Source organism: Stenella coeruleoalba, assembly GCF_951394435.1.
Source record: "Stenella coeruleoalba genome assembly, chromosome: 10".
NCBI lineage: Eukaryota > Metazoa > Chordata > Mammalia > Artiodactyla > Delphinidae > Stenella > Stenella coeruleoalba.
The window spans coordinates 41,578,001-41,598,064 of NC_137156.1; the positions used below are offsets into that span (position 1 = coordinate 41,578,001).

The window sequence follows — 20,064 nt, forward strand, 5'->3', positions numbered from 1 at the left end:
ACACCTTGATCATCTGGGCCACGTAGCTCTCGGGCCCTGTGTAGTCCGTCTTATTCTTCACACGGACCAGCACAATGAAGTACAGGTAGTTCCACATGTTGTGCTCGAACTTGATGTGCTCCTCAAATGACACCGTCTTGTTGTCAAACTTGTCCCTCTCCAGACCTGCGGAGGCAGGAGGTGGGGGTGAGGGTACAGCAGGCACGGCCTCCCGATGCACTGGGGACGTTGTTCTTGGGCTGAAAGCTCTGATGAATGCAGGCGACAGCCCACTCTGGGCTCTTTAGGTCACTTCTATTTAGAGCAGCAGCCACACAGCCATGGAGCCCCCGCCCTGCCGCAGCACAGAGGGGACCATGGGAGCAGATGCCAGGATCCCGGGGGCCGGGGAGCCGGAAAAGCTTGGATGAGGGTCCTGTCCTACAGGGGCCCACCTGCTTCTTTGCCTGCGGTGGCTGTGAGGGGACCTGCACCTCATACCTAGGGGGTGGGGAGAAAGGCCCTGGACTGAGACCAGAGGTTTGAGGCCACTGACCAGGCTCGTTTCCTCATCTGAGACCCAGAGAGTTTAAAGGGAGGATTTCTGAGGCCCTTTCCCACTCCCTTCTATGACTCCAAGTTCGGGTAGGGTCCTGTTCTCCCCAGTTCTGGGATGAGAGAACAGCCACCAAGCCGTTGGCCCCAGGGCAGGGCTCCCCGGCGGCCACAGGAATCTGGGAAGGGCCAGACTGAGGCCGACAACGACGGCCACGGCCTCCTCAGGCAAGAGCCCAGCCTCACCACAGATGAAGCACGTGGTCTTGAGAATTTCTTCCTTCTTCTGCTTCTCACTGCGCAAGTCGGCAAAGGTGTCGATGATCACCCCAAAGATGAGGTTCAGCACGATGATGATGACAATGAAGAAGAACAGAAGGTCATAGACCACGCGGGCCGGGAAGAGAGACTCCTACGGGGGGGAAGGCAGGGAGGCTGGGGTCAGCAGCCCCCATCGGAAGGGAATAAGGGCATCTGGCTCCCAGGGCCCTGAAGACGGCAGAGAGGACCCAGCCTCACCACACAGAATGAGAATCACAATCAGAGGCCCTGAGTGTGGATGAGGACTCAGCGGCCGGGATGAGGCCCTCGAGGAGTCTGGCGTGGGGAGCCAGGCCTGCGGGCATGGCCCACCCCTGACTGCTGGTTAGGGGAAGAGCAGCTCTGAACTCCTCTGCCTGCCCTCAGGACACCTGGTCTCACTCGTTCTAGAAACCCTCTGGCCAAGGAGAAGCTTCTCACCCTTGTGCCACTAGGGACAGACTGACATTCTGAGAACGTGGGGCTGCCCGAGCCAAACCCTGAGGCCTCCTTATGGAGCCAGCCCGGCTTTCCCACCCTGCCTACCCTGGCTGCGGGCCAGGGCTGCCTCTCAGATGAAGCCGCTGTGGCCGGGGACCCGCCCGCTGCCTGACTCACGGCTTCCCTAGCCGGGGAAAGCCGGGTGCCAAGGTCTTTCCTCAGAGCGTCTACAGTGAGCTGGTGGGGATGCCTGGGTAGACAGGGGCCTGGATAGCTCAGCTACACCGTAACCGCACGGGACTGGGCGGGACAGCGGGGAGAAGGGGACGCAAAGGTGCAGGGACTCGCAACCCCGAAGATGGAGGGAGGCCAAGCTGCTCTGCTGGCCATGACCTGAAGGCGGGGCTGGGCCCCCGTGGACTGGGGAGGGGGCAGGGGGCACTCACGTCTTTGGAGGGCTTGCGGAGAATGTCGCCCACACCGCCACCATTGCGCAGCCCGTGGTTCATGACGGTGACGATGCACATGAGCAGGGTGTCACAGGCCCGCTCCGTGCTGTCCAGCTCCTCATCCTCTGCAAGCAGGGTGTGTGCTCAGCCCCGGGCCAGGCCACCTGCCTCTGCCCCCACCGCACCTGACTCCCAGGACGCACTGCCCTCACCTGCCAGGACCTCGGGCACCACGACCCCTGAGACACAGTCCATGTTGTCCCCACTGCAAGTGTCCACAAATGTGGCAGCTCCATGTGGCATCCCCAGGGGGCTGGCTGGAGGGGACAGGATCAAGATCAGGAGGTGCAAGGACTGTCCTCATCATCTCCCCAGTTCTGGGCCCAACATCACATCCTCCAGGAAGCCTGCCCTGATCCTACCAGTTCCCCACTGCCTGGCTACAGTGAAGGGTCTCCATGTACCTGCCCCCGCCGGGCTGTGCTCCAAGGGCCAGGAGGGGGGTCTGCACCCCTAGCCCTGGCGCACCGGCAGCTCCCACAAGTACCGAGTTTAACATGAACCACAGGATCTTCAAACAAGAGCAACCCAAGGCGCTCCCACTCCCTCAGTCTGTCCAGGGAAGAGGGAGGCAGTGAGCTAGACCCCCACCCAGAACCCAAGAGGAGAAACTGAGGCAGGGGGCCTGGTGGGATAAGCTTCCAGGCCCTGGTCCCAACTCCAGCCACTTGTGCAGGCCCCTCATCCCCACATGCCCGCCCAGGAGAGGCGCCCCCAGACCTCTGGAGTGGTTGCTGGGCAGCCGGTCGACCTCGAGAATGAAGTCATCCTTGAGGAAGAGGAAGCCAACAATGGAGAAGAGGTAGACCAGGATGAGGGCCAGCAGGGCGGTCAGCAGGATGGAGCGGCCGTTGCGGGTCACACTCTTGATGACATTGAACAGCGTCTCTTCGCGGTAGATGAGGTCAAAGAGCTGCAGGGCAGAGATGGGGCCGCCGCTGGACCCACGGGCTGCCTGCCTACCGGTGGTTCCCCCCGCCTCCCCCAGCGGCATCTGCTCTTGGGCAGGCGGAACCAGGCTGGCGGGCCTGTTGGGGCCGTCGTCTCTGAGGAACCTGGAGTTCCAAGGCCCGGGAAACGGAGAGGTCCAGGAGAAGGCTAGAGAGTGGAATGGCCAGCGCATACCACATACAGCAGGAGAAGGATGGCCAACACTTACGGTGTGCTTGCTATGTGCCAGGACACACTCTACACAACTGTTGTGTGTTAGCTCACTTCACCCTCACAGTTATTCTAAAGGGCAGGTGCCGTTAATTATCCCCATTTTACAGATGAGGAAACTGAGGCACGGGCAGTTAAGAAACCTGCCCAAAGTTACACAGCTAGGAGGGGCCACACTGGGATGTAAACCCAGATGGTCTGGCTCAAGAGTCCAGGCTTGGACCCCCACTGTACAGGGAAGATGGGGCCATGAGTAGATATCAGGGCCTTGAAGGCCAGGCTGGGGTCCAGCGGAGGAGGACACTGGAAATCCACTCCTCCCAGCCCAGCAGCAAGAGGCCTGGGGATGGGGAACTGTTAGCAACTGGCAGGAAGCCCCAGCTGCCTGCCCCTGCCCCTGCCCAGCCCCACCCACGCCTCACCAGGATGCTGTAGAAGAGCTCATGGGCAAAGAGGCCCAGGACACTCGTCAGGATGTAGCCCACGTGGTACAGGAACTCCATGTCCATGACCATGGCCTTATAGCCCCGGATGAAGGTGCCACGGTTGCCCACGAAGCTCACCACGAACACAATCTTGTTGGTCAGCTGTGGGCAAGTGCAGGGCATGGGGGTCAGTGCCCTACCACCCACCCTGAATCTCTACCCCTGTTGCCAGGCCCAGCCGGTGCCTAGAGCAGAGGCGAAGGCTGGGTCTTCAGGGGAGTGGATCTGAGCTGGTCCTGCTCATCCTGGCAAACACAGCCTTAATGAAAATGCTTCCTGAAATGCATCTGGGCTTCTGGGACTAGAATAGAGGAGAAGCCCCTTGGGTCCCCAGCTCCAGGAAGAAAGTGAGATGCAGATAAACGAGAATGGGTCAGAGAAGACCGTCCTTAGCCTTTACGGTGACTAGACAAGTTAGGAAAAGGCACCCCCCACGTGCTTGAGACACTTTATTTCTACCTGTCAGGAAACTGTCATAACACATAAATCTTTGATGTCCTCAATATGCCTTCAGGCAGTGCACAACTAACACTGGGAACCCAGCAGCCCTGAAGCTGGTGCTCCAAAGCGGCTCCCGGCTGGCTGGCTCTGAGTGCCTGCTGCCCCGAGTTGTCCAGGGGAAAGAGGAGACAGAGTGGTCCCAGCCTCGGGTCTATAATGAGCTTGGGATCCCAACACAGGGACCAGGGGGAAGGGGCAGAGCAGCAGGCCAGCTTCGGGTCCAGCTGCGTGACAAGCCCAGGAGGGGTTGGGGGTGGGCGGTGGGGGCCCTCTGGCACTCACGTTGAGGGCACCCAGGATGTTGAGCGTGGGCCCAATGCCCAGGTAGTAGATGGAGCGCAGAATGAGCGCCACGATGAGGGGGCGGATGCTGTAGCGCTTGGTGAACAGGGCCGCGATGGAGAAGCAGATGAGGATCCAGAACAGCAGCGAGATGAGGGGGGAGCCCAGCACACCTGGGGGCAGGGAGCAGGGACAGGGCGGCTTGCTCAAGCCCACCTACCCAGCAGACCCCAAGAAGCCACCCCTTTCTGGGAGCCTTCCCTGTAAGTTCCTGCTCACCCGGCTGTAGGGCCCCGCCCATCACACCTGCATCTGGAGGCCTAAGGTAGGAGGCCCTCTCCATCTGCTGCTACCGTAACTGGTCTCTGCCTTGTATGTGTGTGTGCTGTCTCCAGAGGTCAAGGACCCTATCCATCCCCGCGATGAGGTGCAGAACCCAGAGGCCAGTGAAGGGGCTGCTTCTCCCCACTCTGCATCCAGTCCCCTCAGAGCCTGGCCGGCTCACATCAGAGGAGGGAGCATGGAAGGCTCAGGGCCGCCACCTGCCAGCCCTGTGTCCTCACCTGTGGATGCACCCTCCATGTAGGGGTAGAAGAAGGCGATGATGATGTTGATAAAAACCGCCAGGTTGAAGGAGATGCTGCCCCACAGGGTCATGCGGCGGGAGAACCAGTAGATGAGTGGCATGCCTGGGGGAGGAGGTGGTGGGGCCAGGGTAAGGGGGGCCCCTGATTAACACCATCTGCCCACCCCATACCAGGCCACAGAGCCTGAACAAGCTCCAGGCCCCACTTCAGGAGGAAAACGTGATCGGAGCCCTCCTTGGGGCAGGGGTGGGACCACCACCAGTAGGCGAGGGAGGCAACAGGGGCATCAGTGAGCGGCTCCAGCGCCCCACCCCCGCCCTCCTGCCGGCCCGCAGGGTCCTCACTGCGGAGCTTGCGCTGCCACTCCATCTCGTTGTGCAGGAAGGAGGACTGGTCGAAGAAGTCGCTCACTTTGCTACCCTGCTCATCCTGCTCGGTGGTGGTGAAGAGCCGGTGCTTGGTCTCCTCCGTCAGGAACTGGCAGATGCCAGGCACCGGGAACACGATCTGCTCCATGCTGCGGTCCTGCCGCACGATCTGGACGCACACGGGCACCTGGTCACATCTGAGCTGTGGCCCCCAAGGGCCCAGCCCTCACTCACGGCCCCCAGCTGTTCTCAGGTCCCACCTCTATCTGAGACGTGTGGTTCTCATAGTAGGCCAGGGGGTCCTCCTCTTCCTCCTGTGCCGGTGCTGAGGACTTGAGCATCTGTGACAGCTGCTTGTTGTTGAGGCTGAGCTGGGGGCGGGGGGGAGGGGATGCCGAGGTCAGGCCCACCCCCACCTCCATGCCGGGGCCCAGCTCTGAACTACACCCCACTGAGTGACCCCCAGCTAGACCAGATCCAGCCCCAAAGTGGGAGACAATCCTATAGGACAGTCAGCACCCTCCACAGTCCTGCCCAGGTGCACCGCTAGGTCCTGCTCCAGGCTGCCAGATGCCCCAGACCCACACCGCAGCCTTGCTCCCACTCCTCTGTCCCAGTGACATCCCTGGCCACCAGGCCGGCTCCCACCGGTCCTCAGCCCCGCCCCCCAATTCTGAGCTGGCTCTTTACTCAGGTTCAAGCCAAGGCCTTGGGCCACAGGTCTGCCCTAAGTTCCTGGCCCTGCCCCCAGCCTCATCCCAGACTCCAGCCAGGATCTGAGGTCTCAGCTCTGCCCTCAGCCCCGCCCCCGAGTCATAGCCACGCCCTCCAACTCCTAGCCGCACCCCCAATACTATCCCATCCAATCTCCCACCCAGCCCCGCCCCTAGATCTAAGCCCCGCCCCACACCCAGCCCTATCCTCTGGGCCCCCACCATGGAAGAGATGCCCTCGGCCTCCTCCTCTTGGATGCGCTTCACGGGCTTCAGCAGGTGCTGTAGCTGCTTGTTGTGCCTGGAGAGCTGAGTGAGATGGCAGCGCAGAGTCACTGGGTCGTGGTTGCCGGTGGGAGCGTGGCCGCTAGGGCGGGGCCGTGGGGTGGGGCCGGTACCTGCAGCGCCAGGATGTAGATGTTGTGGCCCACTTCACGAGGGCTCACGTCCGAGTTCTCACGCTCCTCCTCCTGCAGGTAGGCCTTCTTGATGACGTCCACCTGCCGGGGCAGGGGCTGCTGAATGCCCTCTTCCTGGGGCGTAGGGCGGGCTGGGCTCTGATCCCCTGGTCCGCCTCCCCACCTGACCGCCAGCCCAGCCTCACCAGCTCCTGGGGCCGCAGGCTGATGAGGATGCGCTCGGCGTTTTCACTGTCGTGCCGGCTCTCCATCAGAGCCAGGAGCAGCTTGGAGGCGTTGTCCTGGGGGAGAGGAGGGAGGGACAGGCCACAGTCTGAGGGCCCCCGCCACCCCCTCCACTGACTACTCCGTAACAGCCTCTCTTGGCCCGTAAGTCCCATGGCCTTCTTGTTCCCCACTTATCCCCAGGGCTTGCTGTGACAAGGATGCTGCGTATCTAGTCCACCCACAGGCCACCTTCCCCCACCCTGTGCACCCCCCAGACAGCAGACACGGACACAGGAGGCCCTCGGATAAACCCAGAACATGTCTGCTTCTAGAGCAAGTGTACATCCAACACGTTTGCTCACACATGCACTTGTGTGTACAAACATGCACACATCACACAACTGCACGTCACCCATGCTTACACACGTGATGCCCACACTGCGTGCGCACACACACACACACACACACACAATGCTAACATCACACACACCAGCATGTACACTCAACACACGCATCACATGCACACCCACGCATGCTCACATGGGCTGCCAAGGGCCCCACCTTGAGTTGCAGCACCAGGTCCATACGGTACTTGCACAGGGGACTGATGTCATTGAGAATCAGCGCGGTGATGATGTCTATGCCATTGGACTCGTGCGTCACGATGCAGGTCTGGCAGGAGGCAGGGGTGGCGGGTGACACGGGGCCTGGGCCCCCTCAGAATCGTGGCAGCTCCAGGGGCCTCGGTCTGTCCCCTGCCCGGCCTGCTCCATCCTCCCCCATGTCCACGCTGCCAGGCGCCACTCCGACGGCTCACCTGGTTCTCGTGGCAGGGGCCCTGGCAATACTCGGTGAGGGTCTCCAGGGTCTGGATGACGAGGCCCACGTTGTCCTCGTTGATGTAGAGCCCCAGCAGCCCCAGACCGCCGGTGGTGCTGCCGCACATGATGTCCAAGAACTGCAGAGTCTCGCACACCAGGTTGTAGTTGGTCTTGTTGTTCTGGCAGCGCAGGAAGTTCTGAAGAGCACAGGGGGGGGGGGGCGTGGCATCGCTGCAGCAGGGAGGGAGGGGCCCGCCTGGGGACCGTGATGCTGCAGGCTGCAGGGGTGGGGGCCTTGCCAGCCTCAGAGCAGTGATGTCCAGGCCGGATGCGGGGCACAGAGTATGGGCGGGGTCAGGAGGTGGGGCAGGCCCAGGGAGGCGGGGCAGGTGTCGGGAGGCAGGGCCGGGAACAGGGAGGCGGGGTCAGATGGGGCAGGGCCTCACCTGCAGGTCCCGGTTGTGGTTCTCACACAGCAGCTGCAGAAAGCGCAGGATGGGCTGCATGATGAGCACGGACGTGCCCATCTCGTTGCTCTGCACGCGCTCGCCCACCTCATGCCCCTGACGCAGGCTGGGGCCCAGCGAATAGCGGGATGAGGAGCTGGGCATCCAGAAGGAGGCCACGCGGCCTGCAGGGTGAGGCCTGGTTAGGCTGGGGCTGCGGGGAGCCGCCAGACCCTCACCCTCACCCTCTGTTCCCACCCTCAGTCCCCAGCCTGCCCACCTTGCCTTGTGCCCACGTCCTCATCCCTGGGGCCCGTGACCCCACTCACCCTGCACCCTCTGAGCCTGACCTTTGGCGGTGGGGTCTGCTGGCTCCCGGTCCTCGCGCGGCTGGCTGCCCAGGTCGCTCATGTTGACGGCCACCGTGGACTTGGTCTCCTGCTGGGCCCGCTTCATGCGGTCGTGCAGCACTTTGAAGAAGCGCTCTGACTTCTTGTCGCTCGTCATCAGGTTGTAGAAGGATTTCTGCGGGTGGACAGTGAGACGGGGCAGCCTCAGCACCAGGCCTGGCTCTAAGCAGCCCTCAGCGAGACCCGGGGGCTCCATCCCGTGCTGCAGGGACAAGGCGGCAGAGACAGAGACGCCCCTGTGCCCTGCGCCTAAGGCTGGGGTGGGGGGCAGCCAGGACCAGCAGAGGGGGAGGAGGAAGGGCCAGTGATGCTGGAGGCCTGCACTAGCTTCCTACCCACCTGCATCTGCCCTTGACCTTCCGTCAGTTCCCCACACAGCAGCTAGAGGGGTCTCTCTGAAGTCTAAGTCACATCCCTCCTCTGCTCAAAACCCTGAATCTTCCCCAGGGGCAGGCCTGGGCCCACAGTGCCCACGAGGCCACGTGATGGCCTGCCACCTCCCTGACCCGAGCTCCTCCCATTCACCCCTCCTCCACCCCCTCCAGCCACATCAGCCACTTCCCCTTCACGGCCTTCTGCTGCCGGCTCTGCCCCGTGCGCCCTGCCCCACTTCACGTGCTCACTTCCGGGTCCTCATTCAAACGGTCCCCTCTCAGGGGTCTTCCCCATCACTCTTTCTGAGATACCCCTGGCCCAGAACTCCTGAAGCCCCCTGCCTGAATCACCACCATCCAGCATGCTCTCCGTATTACACAGAGATTGCAGTTAGGGACTGCTGTCCCCACTAGGATACGAGTACCAAGAGAACATGGGTTTCGTCTCTTTCCTTCACTGCTGAATCCTTAGCGCCTAGAACACTGCCAGACACACAGAAGGCACTTACTAAATGCAGACTTATGGGAAGGATGAATGAGTGAGTAAATAAATGAATGGAGATAAAATAATCGGAGAGGGCTTTTGGAGATAGTCGGCCTTTACTTGGACACCAAAGGCTGAGGATGTGGAAGAGGAGGGAAGGAGACCTGAGCAGAGGCTGAGAGGCAAGAATGGTGGACTAATAGGGGGCGGGATGGTGGGCGACAGGTCCAGGCCCGGCTGGAGCAGGGCGGGGGTGTGGGACAGAAAAGGGCCACGTGACACGGGGGCAGATATGGGAGGCAGAGCCTCCCATGAGTAGCCGGACTCGCACTGGCCGCCAGCACCCAGCCCTGCAGCCCCACCCCCATGGCCTGGGGACTGGCACACTGTCCCCTCCTGAGCAGGGGGCATCACCCGAGGAGGTGAGCCCCCCGCAGCCCGGCCCCCCTCCACACCTGGATCTCGGTGTTGCCACCGTCCAGCAGGCGGATGGCCAGGCCAATGCTCTCCTGGAAGATCTTCTCATTCTTGGTGCTGGTGATGAGGTCACACACCAGCTTGGTGGCCCCCTCCTTGTCCAGCCGGCACTGGGTGGCTGCGATCGCTGACCAGTCTTGGTCCAGGCCTGGAATGGGCAAACTCGCTTAAGGGGGAGCAGGTGGAGGGAGGGGAAGGAAGGGCCCAGAGCGAATGGGCCTCCCGGGGGCATAGCAGGGGAGACGCGGGACTGACCGGTGCCCATGGGGTCTGGAAGGTCCCCCCGCGAGCTGGACTTCCGGTTCTGGAGGTAGTTTTGCAGCAGCATTTTGCGCAGCTGGTTGCCCTGCAGGGAAGGGAGCAAGGCCTACGGTGGCCCATTTCACCCTCTACCCCCCAGCCCAGCGGCCCTGGTCCTGAGGCCCTGGACCTCGTGGCCAAGCCCGCCCGGCATCCAGCCGACCTGGGCACTCACCCGGTCCCCATACTTGGTCTTCTTAAGCAGCATTTGCTGCAGCGTCCTCAGCACCTTGACACACAGCTTCTCCTCCGACTCCATGAGGTCCTTGGTGTGCTGGATCAGCCTGGCCGGCGGGGAAGGAGGGCACACTTGGGGCGGACCCATCCCCCCTCCAGCTGCTGTTCCTGACCACGGCCCTCTGACCCCATGGGCTTTCCGCGTCCTGGGCCGCTGTGCCCCTGCCACCCCCATGCCCCGGCCCCGCATCCCACTCACTTGGACAGGAAGCCTCCACTCTCACAGCGCTGGTGGGCCTCACTGCCCTCCAGGAAGAGCAACTCGGGCCAGTGCAGGACGTCCACCAGCACGGACAGCTCGGCCTGCACTAGGGGCTTCAGCCGCTCCTCCAGGGCCGTGATGATGTCCTGGAGTGGGTGGCGTGGGGAGGGCAGGGTCACCGCTGGGCGAGATGCAGGCCACCCAGGCCCAAGGGATGACCAGGGCGTGACTGCCGTTCCCCCAACGCCAAAGCGCCCCACGGACTGGCCTGTGCCTGTCTGAGGGGCCCTGGGCCCACGGAGCCACCCAGGACAGAGCATGATGTCTGTCTGCTCAGAGCCCCTGGGCATACCCTGGCTTTCCTCCCATCCCCTTCTCTAGCTCTGTGTGACCTTGGGCAAACCCTTTGCCCCCTCTGGGCCTCGATTTTCTGCCACATGGGGATAGTAACTCACCACACCCCCTCTAGAGGCCAGTGAGGCAGTGGACAGAGTGTGCCCTCTAAACGCAAAGGTGCCGTTGGGAGCGAAGGGTGTGCCGGCCCTCCACGAGCGCCAGCCCTGGAATGGTGCCCCTCGTCCCCTGCCCCTAGCAGCCCCCAGGAGTGGGCGAGCTGGCCAGCCCCTTCCCAGGGAGCGTGGGCAGCACAGGGAGGGACACTCCCCAGCCCCACGCCCACCTGCAGCTTCTCGATGATGTTCTTGTAGTCCCACTGGTTGGGGGTGGGTGTGACGCGGGGGAAGGCCCGCGGGGCCGTCTTGTAGTTGGAGACGTTCCGCTGGGCGGCAACTGCACAGCTGGCGCCACTGCTGAGCAGCGAGCTGATGTGGGCATCCAGGTCCATGGGCAGCGAGATAGCCCGGCCCTTGGCTGAGGGGAGAGGGGACGGGGCGCTGGTGGGGGGTGAGGGCTCAGCCAGAGGGGCCAGGCTCAGGGTCTGTGGCACTGGGGGACGGGGCCTGGGGTGCAGGGGCCCCCACCCTGGCCCCCACTTGAACTGAGGTGCCCTCTTCCCTTTTTAGGGTAAAAAGAGGGAATTTTTGCCTCTTCGTTTCCAGCCTGGCTCCACTCTGACCCCTCACCCCTCCACTCTCCCGCCTCCCCCCTCCCCTTCCCTAACTCTCCCTCCTGCCTGAGACCATCTGTAAGCCCAAGAAACTCTGCTCGGGGGATGTCACCCAGCACTCTCCTCCAGGGAACTGCCTCAGAGGAGAAAACAGCCTTTCTCAATTGCCAAGACGCCAGTTAGACACCAAGAAGGACTTACTGAGCACCACCTAGGAGCAGCTGATGGGCGAGCTTCTGGATAAGGTGTTTACTTTGAGGGCGGGCATCCCGAGGGAGGAGAGAGAAGGGGAAGGGAGGAGAGAGAAGGGGAGGGGAGGGGCTGGCCAGTGCCCCAGCACACTCACCCACCATGGCGAGGGTCCGGATGCAGGCCTCCACGGAACCCTTGTGCTGCTGCTGCAGCCACGGACACTCAAGCAGCCGTGTGGTGGACTGCAGCAGCTGCACCACGATCGTCTGGTGTGTCTGCAAGAGGCAACGTGCCTGCTGCCGCAGCCCGGCCCACACTCCACCCTGGGCGGCCCCAGGCTGGTGACCAGAGCCTACTGAGTCTGGGCGTGGGCGGAGGGATAAGGCCTCCAATAGCTACCATGGGCTTTTGTGCCAGTTGGAAAAAGGCACCTCCTTTCCTCTCAGCAGTGCACAACCTGCGCAACTATACGTGGCAGCCCTGTGAGAACTCCCCAAGGTCCAGGCCTGGGGCTTATAACCCTATTGCTGACCCTTTTCTTCCTTTAAAAAAATTTCAGATAAATTAATATTGTGGAAAGGGGATATATTTACATGGTTCAAAAACCAAAAGGTTATAAGAAAGAATACTTCAAGAAGTCTTGGGGACCTCCCTGGTGGCGCAGTGGTTGAGAGTCCGCCTGCCGATGCAGGGGACATGGGTTCGTGCCCCGGTCCGGGAAGATCCCACATGCCGTCCGGAGCCTGTGCTCCGCAACGGGAGAGGCCACAACAGTGAGAGGCCCACGTACCGCAAAAAAAATAATTAATAATAAAGAAGTCTTGGGACTTCCCTGGTGGTCCAGTGGAAAGAATCTGCCTTACAAGGCAGGGGACGCAGGTTCGATCCCTGGTCAGGGAACTAAGATCCCATGTGCTTCAGGGCAACTAAGCCCTCGCGCCACAACTACTGAGCTCATGTACCTCAACTAGAAAGACTGCGTGCCACAAACTACAGGGCCCACGTGCTCTGGAACCTGCGCGCCACAACTAGAGAAGGGAAAACCTGCACTCCACAACTAGAGAGAAGCCCGCGCGCCACCACGAAAAATCCTACACGCCTCAAAGAAGATCCCAAGGGCCGCAACTAAGACCCAACACAGCCAATAAATAAATAAATAAATAAATAATAAAATCTTAAAAAAAAAAGAAGTCTTGACCCCGTCACCCCCATTCTCCCATGCTCTACCCTGTGGCTAATGAGAGGTGGGGAAAGCTGATACACATCACCAGAGTCCCAAAGGGGTCCCAGGGCCCAAACACATATGTTTCAAAACAAGCCCATCCTGGCTGGGAGGGCGGGACCCAGTGTTTTTTCGCTCAGAAGCACTATCCCCACTCCACCCTCAGTCCCTCTACCTATAGGCAGCCCTTTGACTGGTTTCTTGTGTGTCCTTCCAGTGTTTCTTTATGAATTAGGTGGTGTAGCAGGGTCCTTCCTCAAGGGAACCTGGGTCTCTTCCTTTCAAGGGGCTCTGGGCTGTGACCTGGCTCAAGTCTGGGAATTTGGGGATTGAGGGGCTGTGACTCTCAGGGATTCAAGTCCAACACCCGTTCACAGCCTAGAGCTCTTCTGCCTCTATGGATAAGAAAGGCTTTAAGAAGACTGTCTACCTCTTTCAGTTCTAGGGACACCACAACCAGCTAGCCAACACTGATGATTCTGCGCGTCAGATTCTCCTGCTTCGGCTCTGCCATCCACTGCAGTAATCGCCACACGTCGTCTTCAGTGCATAAGGGCTGCCAGGTGTCCCCGGCTACCCTGGGACCCATCGTACCAAGTGAATTTAGGAATTCCTGTTCTATGGTAATTTCCCCTGTAATTCCCAACCCACGGAAACTGTGAGATAATAAACGTTTGTGGTTTTAAACTGCTATATTTGGGGATAATTTGCTACACAGCATTGATAACTAATACACGTTTATATTCTTCTGCTGTATCTTTATAAGCTACAAGCAAATACGAATATATATATTCTGACTCCCGCCCCACCCCTGCCCACACAGAAGCCGCCAGCAGCTGGAGCTCACCTGCAGGGAGGTGCTGTTCTCAGAGAACGGGGAGCTGAAGAAGGCGTTGATGGTGTCCAGCACGACGGTCAGCACATACTTCTCCAGGGTGGGGTCAGACAGGCGCTTCTCACGCTTACTGCAGACCTGGGGTAGGAGAGGCTGATGCCTGGGGGCCCCTCCACTCCCACCCCCTGGAAGACCGCTGGCCCCCCGCCATGGTCTGTCTGCCAGCCCACACCCCGACAGGCACGGACCCGAGCCATGTCCAGGGTGAAGTTCTCAAAGAGTGTCCAGATGTGGTTGCTGGTATAGATCTCCTTCATCTCCACCTCCGTGTCCACGTAGCAGTGGTTCACAAAGTTCACGTAGGCCATTTTCACCTGGGCAGGCGGGGCCGGGAGGTCAGGGCACGAGCCGGGTCTTCCTCTCTGCGCTTCCCTGATTCTTCCCGACCCTCCCCTTGCTCCTCTGCCCGAGTTCCCACCACCTCCCCACCTCCCGAGCCCTGTCTACTTCCCCCACTTTCCCTCCCTCCCTCCCCCTGCCCCACCCAGCAGGGCTGAGGGGCTGGCTCCCCACCCCCGCACCCTCCCCCAGCCCCCCGGGATCCCCATGTGCACACAGGCCCCACCTCGGTGATGCAGTCCTCGTGTGTCACCACAGACACTACATCCTCCAGGGGCAGCAGGGACGTGCACTTGATCTCGGTGTAGACGTTCTTGCCCTCGGCGCAGGCGGCCAGCAGGTCCACCAGGGAAATGTGGTACATGAGGGGGCTGTGGTCCTCCACGCCGTCCCGGGCAGTCTTCATCATGTCTAGCAGGTGGGCCAGCGAGGCCTTGTCGTTGTAGAACACGACCACGTCGTCACCTGCGTTGGTCAGCTGTGGGTGGGAAGGGGGCACATCAGACCCCCTCAGTCCAGCAGGCTTGGGGCCCCAGCCCTCTCCTGTGCTTCCCAGGGAGAGACTGGGACTCTGGGACTCTGATTCCAGCCCTCACCCGACACTTAGGAAAACCCTCTCGTGCTTGAGTTTCTGGGGTTCCCTGACCCTTGGGACATCCCTGCCCGCTGCCCGATGTCTCAGGCCCTCTGCTGTTAGCTAGGACACCGAACCCCAGACTCAGGAAGTCCCCCCTCCTCTAAGGAAAGAAATCCCACTTGGGCTTGTCTCAGAGGCGCCTCCTCCAGGAAGTCCTTTGTAATCCCCCCCTCTCCCGGCTCACCCTGTCTCTCCCCTGTGCTCCCATAGCTGTAATTTAAACCCTCGAGGAGCATACACTGCATCCCTCTGGTGTCGGCGATTAGGTTAGTCACGGTAATTTAATAATAGCAATTAATAATTGACACCGCACAGCACTTCCAGACACGACGTCTCATTGATAAGTCCCTCATCTCACTTGAGTGTTTGCTCCTTTCTCTCCCTGCTCCTCCCCACTCTGAGGTGCTCCAGAGCAGAGAGCATGTCTGTTCCAGATTTAGATTCAGCCCTTCACCCCTTGTTTGCTGAGTACCTACTATGTGCCAGACCCTGGGGCCCAGCAATGAGCACAAAAGCTGTGATCCCTGTGCCCCCGGCACACTGCCCTCGGGGCTTTCATTTGACTGATTTTCCCCAAGGATACTTGGTCCTTGGTACATAGCAGGTGCCTCATGATTTGTAAATAAACGACAACAAATGATAAACGACAATAAATGATAAATGAAGGAATGAGTTCTCTCAGGCCCGTTATCTGAGTTCTACAAGGCGCCTAATTTCTCCTGGGCCTTGCTTGAGTCCTGTTAGGCCGCAGCCCAAGTTCTGCTAGACCAGCCTCTGTGTCCTCAATTCTCCCCCAAGTCCCCTCCACAGCCCAGCACCCGAAGGCCTCTCTATGACCCACTGTCTGACTCCTCCAAGTCTGGGTCCTGCCTGCCCGCTGCCCGAGTTCCCCGAGCACCCCTCGGCCGCCCTCACCTCGGTCATGATCATGTCCTGGCACTTCTTGACGTACTTGCCCTCGGCCTTGATGACGGTGTGCAGGAAGTCCAGGTACTGCACGTGGCGCCCGTGGGTGGCCAGCAGGTGCACGAAGTGCTGCAACACGGGCTCGCCGATCTCAGAGCACAGCTGATAGTTGTTCAGGAAGATGTGCTGCATGGTCTCCGCCTCCAGCAGCTGCAGGGGGGCAGGACGTCCGTCAGAGAGGGGGATCCCGCAGCCCAGCCCTGCCCCGGAGCCCCGGGCCCCGCGCCCTCACCCCTGGCGTGAGGAAGAGGTGCAGGTGCTTGTGCAGCAGGGCCTGGTTGCCGGTGTTCCCAGCGCAGAACTTCTGCAGGAACTGGTGTGTGTAGCGCAGGATCTCCATCATCTTGGCATCGCCCTGGACGCAGACAGGAGGGGAGAGGGTGCTGGGGCCACCACAGGGTGAAGGCCGGGCCGGGTCTGGGGCCAGAACGCAGAAGGGTGTGGGGGTGGGTCAGGGCTCAGGATTGGGACCCCAAGGTGGCCAGGTTCAAGGTGGGTCAGGATATGGAAACGTGTGCAGGACTGAGGGTCAGAGGCTGAGATGAGGCCGGAGTCGGGGAGCAAGGCTAATGGGTTGGGATCAGGTGAACACTGAGGGGGTGTCAGGGTCAAGAGTGGGGTGAAGCTGGAGAAATATCAACATCAAGATCAGTCAAGGGGAGGGGTCCGTGGTGGAGATGAGGCCATGTCTGCAGTTACGGGCCAGGGTGGGCATGGGGACAGTCAGGGTAAGAGGTCAGGGTGAGGCTGGGGTACAGAATCCAAGTCATGGGCCAAGGAGAGACTGGAGTCAGATTAGGGTTAACATAGGTCAGGGTAAGGAAGTTGAGGGTCAAAGGTTAAAATGATGCTGAGAGGATGAGGATTAGACCAGAGAGGGAAACAGAAGCTGGGGTCAGAGTCAAGAATCAGGGTGAGACTGGAGTCAACTCAAGGTCAAAGTGGATCAGGATGAGGGGTGGAAGGTCAAAGGTCAAGATGACACTAAGATTGGATTCAGGGGTCAAGGTATGTGGGGCAGGCCAAGGTAAAAGGTCAGGGTGAGGCCGGGTTAGGTCAGCATCAGGGGTTAGTGTGTGGTTTGGGTTGGGTCAGGGTTCAGGGTGAAGCTGCCCCGGGGAGTCAGAGGTCAGAAGTCGGGTGTCACCTTGTCATAGGGGATCTGCAGCAGGTCCAGCATGACCTTGTGGGCATCCATGTTCTTGAGCAGCCGCTGCTGTTTCTTCCTCATCTGCTCCCCGACGCCGCACATCTTGTTCAGCCGCTCCAGGATCTGGGGGAGGGGAGGGTGAGCCCAGGGCCCCTTCCCACTTCCTCAAGCTTCCCCTCTGCCCGACCCACCCCTCGGCCGGCCACAGCCAAGCCCCAGCTCACACCGGGGACAGGAAGCGGGAAGGAGGCCACGGCCGCTGAATCAGATCCCTGCAGCAAGGCAGGAAAGAACTAAAAGCCCAATTCCACCCATCAAAGCTAACACAACAACACGACTGTAAGATGGAATTTCATTAAGTTCCTTCGGCTTTAAAATAATTCCATCTGGACCTTGGCAGAGTTGTTTTCAACACTCAAGGAAAGCTGGAGGATATCTTCTAAGGCGGCGGGGAGCGGAGGCGGAAGAGGCCGGCCCGCAGACCCACGCCCAAGGACCCGGCCACTCACGCCCTTGACGATCTGGTAGTTCTCGCTGCTCTTCTCCCCAGGTGGGTGCAGAAAGCCCTCCTCGTCCGCGGGCCGCTGGGGGCACAGGGAGCGGGGTCAGCCAGGCCCAGCCCTCGCGGGGGCCCTGCCCCCACTCCCGCACCCCGCACACCTCCTTCTTGTCTTTGGCGGCGCCTGCCTCCACCTCCTCGCCCTTGCCGCTGCCCTTCTTGTCCACCCACAGCTCTGACTTCTCCACCATGGTCCGCAGCCGGTCCAGCTCCGACTTGATCACCTTATAGTTCTCCACGTCTTGGGCTGAGATCAGCAGCTGCACCTGAAGGTCAAGGACAGGCGTGCCTGGTGAGAGAGCACCCCCAGGTCCATTGCCTCATAGATACTCCCGGCGCTGCACTATCCCGGCCTCTCTGCTCCCGGCATCTCCACTCTACAACTGCTCCTCTCCACCGAGCCAGATCCTACTCGGAATTTATGACTCTGTTCTAAGTCCACTGCCTCCAGGAAGCCTTCCCTGATGGCCACAGGCTTCCCTGCACCCCCGGTCATGAGCTGCGTCATCAGCTGGCTTCAGTTATTCACTGACTCGTGGCACGTGCTGCTGTGGCCTGTCAGTTGTTCACGCAAAACCTGAACAGGGCGGGGCAAGGCATACTGACATCACTGCATGCTGGGAACTGAACCCTGACTCCTATCCCGCCTTACCCGCTCTGGGTCAGTGGGTAAGGGAAGAAAGCTAAAGCCCCCTGGGCCTCAATTTCTCCCACCTGTAAAACAGGAATGAGAGTAGAAACCACGCTGTCGGGGCTGCTTGGAGAATTACATGAATGCAAGCCCAGGGCTCAGTGCCTGGTACACGGCGCTCGCTCATTAAATACCACTCCCCTCTCACAGGGAGCGGTCGAGACCACATGACATCACAGTGACAAAGCCAGTCCCCTTGGTGAAGGCTGAGTGCGCACTAGGCATGATTCAAAGCACTTATTAGCAAAGGTGCACGTGATAGAGGGTGCCATCTGTAAAGTGCTGTCCACCTCATAAGACATGACAGGCCTGGAGCCAGGCTAAGAGGAGGCCGAGGTGGCCAAGACGCAGCTCCCCCTCTAAGGGGCTCGGCAAGGCCAAACACCCCAGGGAGGCATCTCGAGCTGCCCCGGGGCTGTGAGCTGCTCCGTCCTGGCATCCCCGCCTAGCGTCCAGTCTGCAGCCCACCTGCTCGGTGCCTGCTGGCTCCCGAGAAGCCCCCTCGGGCCTTCCTCCCGCTCCCCAAGGGCCGGGCGCTCTGGCAGGGGAGCCAGCACCTGCTCGAAGGTGTGCATGGCCTCCTGGCGCTGGCTGAAGTGCTTGAAGAGCAGCTGCAGGGCCCCCGAGACCAGGGGCGCGTAGTCGTGCATGGTGAGGTGGATGAGCACGCGCAGGAACATGCGGCCACCCTCGTCGTCCACCTCCAGCATGCTGCTCGTCCTCCTGGGGGGGGGGGGGGCGGGGAGGAGGGTGATGGGGGGCACGGCCGGCGCCTTCCTGGGGCCCAGGGGACAAGCAGGCTCCCTGCCACCCATTAGGTAGCCGTGGTGCCCCATGTCACGCTGGCTAAAAATATTGATGTTTCCTCCTCACTTTGCAAACAGCTGTCACCGTGAGCACCCCAGGGATCCCTGTGTCCCCTGAGGTCCCACACAACAGCTGAGGCAGGGACTCTTCACAGGGGACCCACAGACACCCCCAAGGGATTCATGGCTAGAGGCCGGGGCTGTGAACAGAGGTGGGGGGAAACATCCATCTTTCTTTTCACCAACCTCTCACCAAAACGTAGCATTTCCTTCAGTGAGAAAAAATTAGCGGTACCTGTGACTTTGTCACCAATAAAAAAATCACAGATGTTTTCCCATCACCTAAGAGTTGCTATAGAAATTTGCAAAATATCATTTACAGTCATCAAGACTTCAGAGTAATGGTACTAATTACACCCCAGGCACAGATTGTTATTTAATGTGCTAATAGAGAGGCACACGTATATAACTGTCACTTCAAATTTGTTTTCTCCAGCATTTTGATAACTGCATCTCAATGCCATTGGTTTCCTTTGTAATTTTGTGTGCACTATTTTATGAATTTAAAAACGCCATTCTGGGAATTCCCTGGTAGTCCAGTGGTTAGGACTCAGCGCTTTCACTGCCGTGGGCCCGGATTCAATCCCTGGTCGGAAAATTAGGATCCCGCACGGCACAGTCAAAAATAAAAAAAAAATTTTAAAAAGGGCTTCCCTCGTGGCGCAGTGGTTGAGAGTCTGCCTGCCGATGCAGGGGACACAGGTTCGTGTCCCGGTCCGGGAAGATCCCACATGCCGCGGAGCGGCTGGGCCCATGAGCCATGGCCACTGAGCCTGCGCGTCCGGAGCCTGTGCTCCGCAACGGGAGAGGCCACAACAGTGAGAAGCCCGCATACGGCAAAAATAAATAAATAAATAAAAAATAAAAACGCCATTCTGAGAAGGGAGCCAAAGCCTTCACCAGACGCCAAAGGCATGGCACAGAAATAGTTAAGAGCCCCCAGCTCCTGGGGTGACCCTCCCCACCCTGCTCCAGCCCTCTGAAGAGCAGGCTGCCCTCCCTGCTGTGGGACACAGGGACATCCCTCCAGCCACCTGGCCCAAGTCCTGACACACAAAGGCACAACTGCCCTGAGGGGAGGCAGGGGGATGACCAGGATGACAGTGGGGCCCAAGTGGTCCCGATATCACTGGGCCTGGGCAGGCAAGGGAGGGTCAGAGTGCAAAGCCGGGGCACCCCCACCCCAGAGCCTGGTAAGGGTCTGCAGGAGGATTAACCGAGGG

At 60.2% G+C, this 20,064-nt stretch overlaps 1 protein-coding gene across 2 annotated transcripts in view; it reads right to left on the minus strand.

The window, feature by feature from the left end:
* The window catches only part of ITPR3 (inositol 1,4,5-trisphosphate receptor type 3), a 67,712-nt gene that overhangs the window by 3,546 nt on the left and 44,102 nt on the right, over nt 1–20,064 (minus strand). Inside the window, exons 25-56 of one of the 2 annotated variants that reach the window (XM_079935431.1) lie at nt 18,533–18,698; nt 17,386–17,550; nt 17,235–17,309; nt 16,723–16,848; nt 15,808–15,930; nt 15,525–15,725; nt 14,199–14,450; nt 13,822–13,947; nt 13,586–13,711; nt 11,671–11,791; nt 10,938–11,128; nt 10,256–10,404; nt 9,995–10,103; nt 9,775–9,865; nt 9,498–9,667; nt 8,125–8,299; nt 7,775–7,959; nt 7,325–7,525; nt 7,069–7,179; nt 6,486–6,581; nt 6,280–6,381; nt 6,104–6,190; nt 5,429–5,539; nt 5,145–5,337; nt 4,777–4,902; nt 4,214–4,386; nt 3,368–3,532; nt 2,505–2,697; nt 1,937–2,041; nt 1,722–1,849; nt 781–946; nt 5–165 (exon numbers count right to left, since the gene is read on the minus strand). In XM_079935431.1, coding sequence (XP_079791557.1) covers nt 5–165; nt 781–946; nt 1,722–1,849; nt 1,937–2,041; nt 2,505–2,697; nt 3,368–3,532; nt 4,214–4,386; nt 4,777–4,902; nt 5,145–5,337; nt 5,429–5,539; nt 6,104–6,190; nt 6,280–6,381; nt 6,486–6,581; nt 7,069–7,179; nt 7,325–7,525; nt 7,775–7,959; nt 8,125–8,299; nt 9,498–9,667; nt 9,775–9,865; nt 9,995–10,103; nt 10,256–10,404; nt 10,938–11,128; nt 11,671–11,791; nt 13,586–13,711; nt 13,822–13,947; nt 14,199–14,450; nt 15,525–15,725; nt 15,808–15,930; nt 16,723–16,848; nt 17,235–17,309; nt 17,386–17,550; nt 18,533–18,698 — 4,669 coding nt within the window. Of the gene's footprint in view, nt 1–4; nt 166–780; nt 947–1,721; nt 1,850–1,936; nt 2,042–2,504; nt 2,698–3,367; nt 3,533–4,213; nt 4,387–4,776; nt 4,903–5,144; nt 5,338–5,428; nt 5,540–6,103; nt 6,191–6,279; nt 6,382–6,485; nt 6,582–7,068; nt 7,180–7,324; nt 7,526–7,774; nt 7,960–8,124; nt 8,300–9,497; nt 9,668–9,774; nt 9,887–9,994; nt 10,104–10,255; nt 10,405–10,937; nt 11,129–11,670; nt 11,792–13,585; nt 13,712–13,821; nt 13,948–14,198; nt 14,451–15,524; nt 15,726–15,807; nt 15,931–16,722; nt 16,849–17,234; nt 17,310–17,385; nt 17,551–18,532; nt 18,699–20,064 lie in introns of both variants that reach the window. The other variant, XM_079935430.1, reaches the window with a different exon arrangement.